This window comes from Panulirus ornatus, chromosome 11 (genome assembly GCF_036320965.1).
Source record: "Panulirus ornatus isolate Po-2019 chromosome 11, ASM3632096v1, whole genome shotgun sequence".
NCBI lineage: Eukaryota > Metazoa > Arthropoda > Malacostraca > Decapoda > Palinuridae > Panulirus > Panulirus ornatus.
This window is the reverse complement of record NC_092234.1, coordinates 20410628-20422963: the sequence shown is the minus strand read 5'-3', so window position 1 is coordinate 20422963 and position 12336 is coordinate 20410628. Positions and strand designations below refer to the sequence as shown.

Sequence of the window (12336 nt, the reverse complement as noted above, 5' to 3'; positions counted from 1 at the left end):
TCCCCAACAGACTTCATACTTGCCCCTCTTTCCAAAACTCTTGCATTCACCTCCCTAACAACCCCATCCATAAACAAATTAAACAACCATGGATACATCACACACCCCTGCCGCAAACCTACATTCACTGAGAACCAATCACTTTCCTCTCTTCCTACACGTACACATGCCTTACATCCTCGATAAAAACTTTTCACTGCTTCTAACAACTTGCCTCCCACACCATATATTCTTAATACCTTCCACAGAGCATCTCTATCAACTCTATCATATGCCTTCTCCAGATCCATAAATGCTACATACAAATCCATTAGCTTTTCTAAGTATTTCTCACATACATTCTTCAAAGCAAACACCTGATCCACACATCCTCTACCACTTCTGAAACCACACTGCTCTTCCCCAATCTGATGCTCTGTACATGCCTTCACCCTCTCAATCAATACCCTCCCATATAATTTGCCAGGAATACTCAACAAACTTATACATCTGTAATTTGAGCACTCACTCTTATCCCCTTTGCCTTTGTACAATGGCACTATGCACGCATTCCGCCAATCCTCAGGCACCTCACCATGAGTCATACATACATTAAATAACCTTACCAACCAGTCAACAATACAGTCACCCCCTTTTTTAATAAATTCCACTGCAATACCATCCAAACCTGCTGCCTTGCCGGCTTTCATTCAGAAAAGAAGAGTGAATGTTGGGGTGAAGAGGGTGGTGAGAGTAAGTGAGCTTGGGAAGGAGACTTGTGTGAGGAAGTACCAGGAGAGACTGAGTACAGAATGGAAAAAGGTGAGAACAATGGAAGTAAGGGGAGTGGGGGAGGAATGGGATGTATTTAGGGATTCAGTGATGGATTGCGCAAAAGATGCTTGTGGCATGAGAAGAGTGGGAGGTGGGTTGATTAAAAAGGGTAGTGAGTGGTGGGATAAAGAAGTAAGAGAATTAGTGAAAGAGAAGAGAGAGGCATTTGGACGATTTTTGCAGGGAAAAAATGAAATTGAGTGGGAGACGTATAAAAGAAAGAGACAGGAGGTCAAGAGAAAGGTGCAAGAGGTGAAAAAAAGGGCAAATGAGAGTTGGGGTGAGAGAGTATCATTAAATTTTAGGGAGAATAAAAAGATGTTCTGGAAGGAGGTAAATAAAGTGCGTAAGACAAGGGAGCAAATGGGAACTTCAGTGAAGGGCACAAATTGGGAGGTGATAACAAGTAGTGGTGATGTGAGAAGGAGATGGAGTGAGTATTTTGAAGGTTTGCTGAATGTGTTTGATGATAGAGTGGCAGATATAGGGTGTTTTGGTCGAGGTGGTGTGCAAAGTGCGAGGGTTAGGGAAAATGAGTTGGAAAACAGAGAAGAGGTAGTAAAAGCTTTGCAGAAGATATATATATATATATATATATATTTTTTTTTTTTTTATACTTTGTCGCTGTCTCCCGCGTTTGCGAGGTAGCGCAAGGAAACAGACGAAAGAAATGGCCCAACCCCCCCCCATACACATGTACATACACACGTCCACACACGCAAATATACATACCTACACAGCTTTCCATGGTTTACCCCAGACGCTTCACATGCCTTGATTCAATCCACTGACAGCACGTCAACCCCTGTATACCACATCGCTCCAATTCACTCTATTCCTTGCCCTCCTTTCACCCTCCTGCATGTTCAGGCCCCGATCACACAAAATCTTTTTCACTCCATCTTTCCACCTCCAATTTCGTCTCCCTCTTCTCCTCGTTCCCTCCACCTCCGACACATATATCCTCTTGGTCAATCTTTCCTCACTCATTCTCTCCATGTGCCCAAACCATTTCAAAACACCCTCTTCTGCTCTCTCAACCACGCTCTTTTTATTTCCACACATCTCTCTTACCCTTACGTTACTTACTCGATCAAACCACCTCACACCACACATTGTCCTCAAACATCTCATTTCCAGCACATCCATCCTCCTGCGCACAACTCTATCCATAGCCCACGCCTCGCAACCATACAGCATTGTTGGAACCACTATTCCTTCAAACATACCCATTTTTGCTTTCCGAGATAATGTTCTCGACTTCCACACATTCTTCAAGGCTCCCAAAATTTTCGCCCCCTCCCCCACCCTATGATCCACTTCCGCTTCCATGGTTCCATCCGCTGCCAGATCCACTCCCAGATATCTAAAACACTTCACTTCCTCCAGTTTTTCTCCATTCAAACTCACCTCCCAATTGACTTGACCCTCACCCCTACTGTACCTAATAACCTTGCTCTTATTCACATTTACTCTTAACTTTCTTCTTCCACACACTTTACCAAACTCAGTCACCAGCTTCTGCAGTTTCTCACATGAATCAGCCACCAGCGCTGTATCATCAGCGAACAACAACTGACTCACTTCCCAAGCTCTCTCATCCCCATCAGACTTCATACTTGCCCCTCTTTCCAGGACTCTTGCATTTACCTCCCTAACAACCCCATCCATAAACAAATTAAACAACCATGGAGAAGGCATATGATAGAGTTGATAGAGATGCTCTGTGGAAGGTATTAAGAATATATGGTGTGGGAGGCAAGTTGTTAGAAGCAGTGAAAAGTTTTTATCGAGGATGTAAGGCATGTGTACGTGTAGGAAGAGAGGAAAGTGATTGGTTCTCAGTGAATGTAGGTTTGCGGCAGGGGTGTGTGATGTCTCCATGGATATATATATATATATATATATATATATATATATATATATATATATATATGCATATATATGTGTATTATCCCTGGGGATAGGGGTGAAAGAATACTTCCCACGCATTCCTCGCGTGTCGTAGAAGGCGACTAGAGGGGACGGGAGCGGGGGGCCAGAAATCCTCCCCTCCTCATATTTTTTAACTTTCTAAAAAGGGAAACAGAAGAAGGAGTCGCGCGGGGAGTGCTCATCCTCCTCGAAGGCTCCGAAGGCTCAGACTGGGGTGTCTAAATGTGTGTGGATGTTACCAAGATGTGAAAAAAGGAGAGATAGGTAGTATGTTTGAGGAAAGGAACCTGGATGTTTTGGCTCTGAGTGAAACGAAGCTCAAGGGTAAAGGGGAAGAGTGGTTTGGGAATGTCTTGGGAGTAAAGTCAGGGGTTAGTGAGAGGACAAGAGCAAGGGAAGGAGTAGCAGTACTCCTGAAACAGGAGTTGTGGGAGTATGTGATGGAATGTAAGAAAGTATATTCTCGATTAATATGGGTAAAACTGAAAGTTGATGGAGAGAGATGGGTGATTATTGGTGGAAATGCACCTGGGCATGAGAAGAAAGATCATGAGGCAAGTGTTTTGGGAGCAGCTGAATGAGTGTGTTAGTGGTTTTGATGCATGAGACCGGGTTATAGTGATGGGTGATTTGAATGCAAAGGTGAGTAATGTGGCAGTTGAGGGAATAATTGGTATACATGGGGTGTTCAGTGTTGTAAATGGAAATGGTGAAGAGCTTGTAGATTTATGTGCTGATAAAGGACTCGTGATTGGGAATACCTGGTTTAAAAAGCGAGATATACATAAGTATATGTATGTAAGTAGGAGAGATGCCCAGAGAGCATTATTGGATTACGTGTTAATTGACAGGTGCGCGAAAGAGAGACTTTTGGATGTTAATGTGCTGACAGGTGCAACTGGAGGGATGTCTGATCATTATCTTGTGGAGGCTAAGATGAAGATTTGTATGGGTTTTCAGAAAAGAAGAGTGAATGTTGGGGTGAAGAGGGTGGTGAGAGTAAGTGAGCTTGGGAAGGAGACTTGTGTGAGGAAGTACGAGGAGAGACTGAGTACAGAATGGAAAAAGGTGAGAACAATGGAAGTAAGGGGAGTGGGGGAGGAATGGGATGTATTTAGGGAATCAGTGATGGATTGCGCAAAAGATGCTTGTGGCATGAGAAGAGTGGGAGGTGGGTTGATTAGAAAGGGTAGTGAGTGGTGGGATGAAGAAGTAAGATTATTAGTGAAAGAGAAGAGAGAGGCATTTGGACGATTTTTGCAGGGAAAAAATACAAATGAGTGGGAGATGTACAAAAGAAAGAGGCAGGAGGTCAAGAGAAAGGTGCAAGAGGTGAAAAAGAGGGCAAATGAGAGTTGGGGTGAGAATCATTAAATCTTAAGGAGAATAAAAAGATGTTTCGGAAGGAGGTAAATAAAGTGCGTAAGACAAGAGAACAAATGGGAACTTCAGTGAAAGGGGCTAATGGGGAGGTGATAACAAGAAGTGGTGATGTGAGAAGGAGATGCAAGTGAGTGTTTTGAAGGTTTGTTGAATGTGTTTGATGATAGAGTGGCAGATATAGGGTGTTTTGTTCAAGGTGGTGTGCAAAGTGAGAGGGTTAGGGAAAATGATTTGGTAAACAAAGAAGAGGCAGTAAAAGCTTTGCGGAGGATGAAAGTCAGCAAGGCAGCGGCTTTGGATGATATTGAAGTGGAATTCATCAAAAAAGGGGGTGACTGTATTGTTGACTGGTTGGTAAGGTTATCTAATGTATGTATGACTCATGGTGAGGTGCCTGAGGATTGGTGGAATGCTTGCATAGTGCCATTGTACAAAGGCAAAAGGAGATAAAAGTGAGTGCTCAAATTACAGAGGTATAAGTTTGTTGAGTATTCCCGAGAAATCATATGGGAGGGTATTGATTGAGAGGGTGAATGCATGTACAAAGTATCAGATTGGGGAAGAGCAGTGTGGTTTCAGAAGTGGTAGAGGATGTGGGAATCAGGTGTTTGCTTTGAAGAATGTATGTGAGAAATACTTAGAAAAGCAAATGGATTTGTATGTAGCATTTATGAATCTGGAGAAGGCATATGATAGAGTTGATAGAGATGCTCTGTGCAAGGTATTAAGAATATATGGTGTGGGAGGCAAGTTGTTAGAAGCAGTGAAAAGTCTTTATCGAGGATGTAAGGCATGTGTACGTGTAGGAAGAGAGGAAAGTGATTGGTTCTCAGTGAATGTAGGTGTGCGGTAGGGGTGTGTGATGTCTCCATGTTTGTTTAATTTGTTTATGGATGGGGTTGTTAGGGAGGTGACTGCAAGAGTTTTGGAAAGAGGGGCAAGTATGCAGTCTATTGTGGACGAGAGAGCTTGGGATGTGAGTCAGTTGTTGTTCGCTGATGATACAGCGCTGGTGGCTGATTCGTGTGACAAACTGCAGACGCTGGTGACTGAGTTTGGTAAAGTGTGTGAAAGAAGAAAGCTGAGAGTAAATGTGAATAAGAGCAAGGTTATCAGGTACAGTAGGGTTGAGGGACAAGTCAATTGGGAGGTAAGTTTGAATGGAGAAAAACTGGAGGAAGTGAAGTGTTTTTGATATCTGGGAGTGGATTTGTCAGTGGATGGAACCATGGAAGCAGAAGTGAATCATAGGGTGGGGGAGGGGGCAAAAGTTCTGGGAGCGTTGAAGAATGTGTGGAAGTCGAGAACATTATCTTGGAAAGCAAAAATGGGTATGTTTGAAGGAATGGTGGTTCCAACAATGTTATATGGTTGTGAGGCGTGGGCTATGGATAGAGTTGTGCGGAGGAGAGCGGATGTGCTTTAAATGAGATGTTTGAGGACAATATGTGGTGTGAGGTGGTTCGATCGAGTAAGTAATAATAGGGTAAGAGAGATATGTGGTAATAAAAAGAAGTGTGGTTGAGAGAGCAGAAGAGAGTGTTTTGAAATGGTTTGGTCACATGAAGAGAATGAGTGAGGAAAGATTGACCAAGATATCCGGATATATGTGTCAGAGGTGGAGGGAACGAGAAGTGGGAGACCAAATTGGAGGTGGAAAGATGGAGTGAAAATGATTTTGAGTAATTGGGGCCTGAACATGCAGGAGGGTGAAAGGCGTGCAAGGAATAGAGTGAATTGGAATGATGTGGTATACCGGGGTTGACGTGCTGTCAATGGATTGAACCAGGTCATGTGAAGCGTCTGGGGTAAACCATGGAAAATTCTGTGGGGCCTGGATGTGGAAAGGGAGCTGTGATTTCGGTGCATTATACATGACAGCTAGAGACAGTGTGAACAAATGTGGCCTTTGTTGTCTTTTCCTAGCGCTACCTCGCGCACATGAGGGGGGAGTGGGTTGTTATTTCATGTGTGATGGGGTGGCGATGGGAATGAATAAAGGCAGACAGTATGAATTATGTTTATATATTTATTTTGCTTTGTCGCTGTCTCCCGTGTTAGCGAGGTAGCGCAAGGAAACTGACGAAGGAAATGGCCCAACCCACCCACATACACATGTTTATACATACACGTCCATACACGCAAATATACATACCTATACATCTCAATGTATACATATATATACACACACAGACATAAACATATATACACATGTACATAATTCATAGTCTGCCTTTATTTATTCCCATCGCCACCTTGCCACAAATGGAATAACAACCCCCTCCCCCCTCATGTGTGCGAGGTAGCACTAGGAAAAGACAACAAAGGCCACATTCATTCACACTTAGTCTCTAGCTGTCATGTAATAATACACCGAAACCACAGCTCCCTTTCCACATCCAGGCCCCACACAACTTTCCATGGTTTACCCCAGACTGCTTCACATGCCCTGGTTCAATCCATTGACAGCATGTTGACCCCGGTATACCACATTCTTCCAATTTACTCTACTCCTTGCATGCCTTTCACCCTCCTGCATGTTCAGGCCCCGATCACTCAAAATCTTTTTCACTCCATCTTTCCACCTCCAATTTGGTCTCCCACTTCTCCTCGTTCCCTCCACCTCTGACACATATATCCTCTTTGTCAATCTTTCCTCACTCATTGTCTCTATGTGACCAAACCATTTCAAAACACCCTCTTCTGCTCTCTCAACCACGCTCTTTTTATTTCCACACATCTCTCTTACCCTTACATTACTTATTTGATCAAACCACCTCACACCACATATTGTCCTTAAACATCTCATTTCCAGCACATCCACCCTCCTGTGCACAACTCTATCCATAGCCCACGCCTCGCAACCATACAACATTGTTGGAACCACTATTCCTTCAAACATACCCATTTCTGCTTTCCAAGATAGTGTTCTCGACTTCCAAACATTCTTCAAGACTCCCAGTATTTTCGCCACCTCCCCCACCCTATGATTCACTTCCACTTCCATTGTTCCATCTGCTGCCAGATCCACTCCCAGATATCTAAAACACTTTACTTCCTCCAGTTTTTCTCCATTCAAACTTACCTCCCAATTGACTTGACCCTCAACCCTACTGTACCTAATAACCTTACTCTTATTCACATTTACACTCAACTTTCTTCTTTCACACACTTTACCAAACTCAGTCACCAACTTCTGCAGTTTCTCACATGAATCAGCCACCAGCGCTGTATCACCAGCGAAAAACAACTAGCGCTGTATCATCAGCAAACAACAACTGACTCACTTCTCATGCTCTCTCATCCACAACAGACTGCATACTTGCCCCTCTTTCCAAAACTCTTGCATTCACCTCCCTAACAACCCCATCCATAAACAAATTATACAAACATGGAGACATCACACACCCCTGCCGCAAACCTACATTCACTGAGAACCAATCACTTTCCTCTCTTCCTACATGTACACATGCCTTACATCCTCGATAAAAACTTTTCACTGCTTCTAACAACTTGCCTCCCACACCATACATTCTTATACCTTCTACAGAGCATCTCTATCAACTCTATCATATGCCTCTCCAGATCCATAAAGGCTACATACAAATCCATTTGTATGAATAATTTTTTTTTTATGTACATGTGTATATATGTATATGTTTGTGTGTGTATATATATATATATATATATATATGTATACCTCGACCAAAACACCCTATATCTGCCACTCTATCATCAAACACATTCAACAAACCTTCAAAATACTCACTCCATCTCCTTCTCACATCACCACTACTTGTTATCACATCCCCATTTGTGCCCTTCACTGAAGTTCCCATTTGCTCCCTTGTCTTACGCACTTTATTTACCTCCTTCCAGAACATCTTTTTATTCTCTCTAAAATTTAATGATACTCTCTCACCCCAACTCTCATTTGCCCTTTTTTTCACCTCTTGCACCTTTCTCTTGACCTCCTGTCTCTTTCTTTTATACTTCTCCCACTCAATTGCATTTTTTCCCTGCAAAAATCGTCCAAATGCCTCTCTCTTCTCTTTCACTAATACTCTTACTTCTTCATCCCACCACTCACTACCCTTTCTAATCAACCCACCTCCCACTCTTCTCATGCCACAAGCATCTTTTGCGCAATCCATCACTGATTCCCTAAATACATCCCATTCCTCCCCCACTCCCCTTACTTCCATTGTTCTCACCTTTTTCCATTCTGTACTCAGTCTCTCCTGGTACTTCCTCACACAGGTCTCCTTCCCAAGCTCACTTATTCTCACCACCCTCTTCACCCCAACATTCACTCTTCTTTTCTGAAAACCCATACAAATCTTCACCTTAGCCTCCACAAGATAATGATCAGACATCCCTCCAGTTGCACCTCTCAGCACATTAACATCCAAAAGTCTCTCTTTCGCACGCCTGTCAATTAACACGTAATCCAATAACGCTCTCTGGCCATCTCTCCTACTTACAGGTGTTTGCTTTGAAGAATGTATGTGAGAAATACTTAGAAAAGCAAATGGATTTGTATGTAGCATTTATGGATCTGGAGAAGGCATATGATAGAGTTGATAGAGATGCTCTGTGGAAGGTATTAAGAATATATGGTGTGGAAGGAAAGTTGTTAGAAGCAGTGAAAAGTTTTTATCGAGGATGTAAGGCATGTGTACGTGTAGGAAGAGAGGAAAGTGATTGGTTCTCAGTGAATGTAGGTTTGCGGCAGGGGTGTGTGATGTCTCCATGGTTGTTTAATTTGTTTATGGATGGGGTTGTTAGGGAGGTAAATGCAAGAGTTTTGGAAAGAGGGGCAAGTATGAAGTCTGTTGGGGATGAGAGAGCTTGGGAAGTGAGTCAGTTGTTGTTCGCTGATGATACAGCGCTGGTGGCTGATTCATGTGAGAAACTGCAGAAGCTGGTGACTGAGTTTGGTAAAGTGTGTGGAAGAAGAAAGTTAAGAGTAAATGTGAATAAGAGCAAGGTTATTAGCTACAGTAGGGTTGAGGGTCAAGTCAATTGGGAGGTGAGTTTGAATGGAGAAAAACTGGAGGAAGTGAAGTGTTTTAGATATCTGGGAGTGGATCTGACAGTGGATGGAACCATGGAAGCGGAAGTGGATCATAGGGTGGGGGAGGGGGCGAAAATTCTGGGGGCCTTGAAGAATGTGTGGAAGTCGAGAACATTATCTCGGAAAGCAAAAATGGGTATGTTTGAAGGAATAGTGGTTCCAACAATGTTGTATGGTTGCGAGGCGTGGGCTATGGATAGAGTTGTGCGCAGGAGGATGGATGTGCTGGAAATGAGATGTTTGAGGACAATGTGTGGTGTGAGGTGGTTTGATCGAGTGAGTAACGTAAGGGTAAGAGAGATGTGTGGAAATAAAAAGAGCGTGGTTGAGAGAGCAGAAGAGGGTGTTTTGAAGTGGTTTGGGCACATGGAGAGAATGAGTGAGGAAAGATTGACCAAGAGGATATATGTGTCGGAGGTGGAGTGAACGAGGAGAAGAGGGAGACCAAATTGGAGGTGGAAAGATGGAGTGAAAAAGATTTTGTGTGATCGGGGCCTGAACATGCAGGAGGGTGAAAGGAGGGCAAGGAATAGAGTGAATTGGAGCGATGTGGTATACCGGGGTTGACGTGCTGTCAGTGGATTGAATCAGGGCATGTGAAGCGTCTGGGGTAAACCATGGAAAGCTGTTTAGGTATGTATATTTGCGTGTGTGGACGTATGTATATACATGTGTATGGGGGGGGGGTTGGGCCATTTCTTTCGTCTGTTTCCTTGCGCTACCTCGCAAACGCGGGAGACAGCGACAAAGTATAATAAAAAAATAAAAAAAATATATGTATACGTTGAGATGTATAGGTATGTATATTTGCGTGTGTGGACATGTATGTATATACATGTGTATGTGGATGGGTTGGGCCATTCTTTCATCTGTTTCCTTGTGCTACCTCGCTAACATGGGGGACAGCGACAAAGCAAAATAAATTAATAAATAAATACATAAAAATGTACATTTATATTTCAGAGCTGTGAAAATTATATAGGAATGTCTCCTTAGCACAGCTGGCAAGGTGTATGGTAGGATAGTGGATGATCATGACAAGAATCAATGAACCCCCTGCTGGTGAAGAGGAAGGCAGGTTTATGAAGTACAGAGGATGTAGACTAGCTTTCTGCATTTAAGTAGAAGAGAAAGTTCCAGAGAATAGGAAACTTTATGCAGTATTTCTGGATTTCGAAAAAGCACATGATAAAGGGATTAAAGAAGGACTTTCAGAAGTTCTGATGCTATACAAGTGAATGGAAGACTTTTTAATCTGGCGTGAGCTTTTATAATGTAACATAAATGTGAATAAAAAAAATAAAATCTTTGAGCACTTTAAAATAAATGTGGGAGTATGTCAAAGTTGGGTAGAGTCACCAGGGGTATCTACAATATTATTCTCTCAAACCTGCCCATCCTCTATGTTCAATAAAATGATGTGCAAATAAAAAAGTATACATCAAACAGACTATTATTAATACCACCAAAATCCATGCATAGTTTTATCCTCCTAATTACTACACTAACATAATGAATTTGATTAAATCAGTCTAATCAATAACTACACAAATGAAGAGAAAATGAGCACCTAAACCGAAAGACTATAAGTGAAAACTCCATAATGAAGCTGGAAAAACCTGTAGAAAAAGAAATCTTGTATAACATAAGCATTCCACATTAAATAAATATACCTAGCTACCACCAAAAAATAACCAAATAAACTTCCCTTACATCTGCATATGACAGAGTATTACAAAGGAAGTTCAACAAAAAGTATTTCAGGGTTATATGAAAAGATACCACTGAAATTTTTCTCGTCAAAATGAAATAAGAAAACTGAGGAACCTCTATATTCCATTTACAAACTAAACTTTTGATATCTTCCATAAATACAATGACTGAAAATTCATTTTATGATAATCAGCTGATATGCAATCTGCTCCAGAGTACTTCAGACTTGTGCCAAATAGAAAGACATGCAATTGCTTACTACAAAGTGGCAGCTAGTCATAGGCAAATATCAATGAATATACATCATTTCCAAAGTCATCTACCAGACATGAATGAAACTACTGTATAAATTCTAAAACACTTCCTTAGTCTTTGATTAACACTCAAGCAGTCCCAATCACTGACTGAAGTACCTTAATATCTGTCAGTTTACAAAAGCACACATGCTTTCCAAATCACACACTAATGAACCTAATGAGATATTATCTTATCTAAGCACTTGCTTCTATGTGGCTACTGGATAAACAATTAGCTACTGCATGGATATAACTAGTTGGCAAAACCATACCTTGTGAGCTGAAGGATGCATGGTAGTGTATGAGATGTGCACGCATCTCATTTTCTTGAGCCTCTGACTCTGTGAGAGCATCACCCCCACCACCCATACCTCCACCGCCACTATCGACGGTCATCTTAACATTGTGCGAAATTCTGAAATACAGTAGGACAACCAAATACCAATAAAAAGAGGCACTCTAAAAACTGAAAATGCAGATAAAAAAAAGCTACAGCATACAGCTTATTCAAATGTTTGATAAATGAAAATAATTAATACTTCCCATACTTTCCCTGGTAAAAGCCTGGTGAAGTCTTCAGGGGGTCTTCATCCCCACAGCTTGGGTTAAGCCCAGGCTGTTGGACTGGGTCACTGATTAACCACGCTGTTAGAAGCTACAGCCTGCAGTCTCACATACCCTACACAGCCTGGCTGGTCTGGCACACTTTGTAGATACTTGTCCACTGCAATCTTAATCTCCTCTATTGTGCATCCCATGTTGTTTCTCATGATAACCTGCAAGGTGTGGAGAGTCTTGGACCCCTGATGTTTATAGTGTACTCTCTTTTTGTGCATACTGCACTTGTGGATTCAGGTGTAGTATTCTAAAAAGTCTTCCATACGTGTCATGCCAGTAGGGTATGCCTGAATGAAAGTTGGGAACCATAACTTCTAAGATTTCCCATATATAGGTGACAACATACCTGTACTATCTGCAGTCCAGGGAGTGTGCCCTGAGATTTCAGTAACTTAGTTCCTTTACTACATTAATAGGGGCTTTGAAAGATCTCTGAACACTCTCTATTTCTCTAATTCTGCCCACCTTATAGGGTGATGATAGAACATGGCAATATTTAAT

The 12336-nt window shown here is 42.1% G+C and overlaps 1 protein-coding gene across 1 annotated transcript in view; it reads right to left on the bottom strand.

Moving 5' to 3' along the window:
• Window positions 1–12336, bottom strand: part of LOC139751370 (uncharacterized) — a 298963-nt gene that overhangs the window by 249804 nt on the left and 36823 nt on the right. The window contains exon 2 of the mRNA XM_071666735.1: window positions 11490–11632. Coding sequence (XP_071522836.1) covers window positions 11490–11613 — 124 coding nt within the window. The 5' untranslated portion in view covers window positions 11614–11632. The remainder of the gene's footprint in view (window positions 1–11489; window positions 11633–12336) is intronic.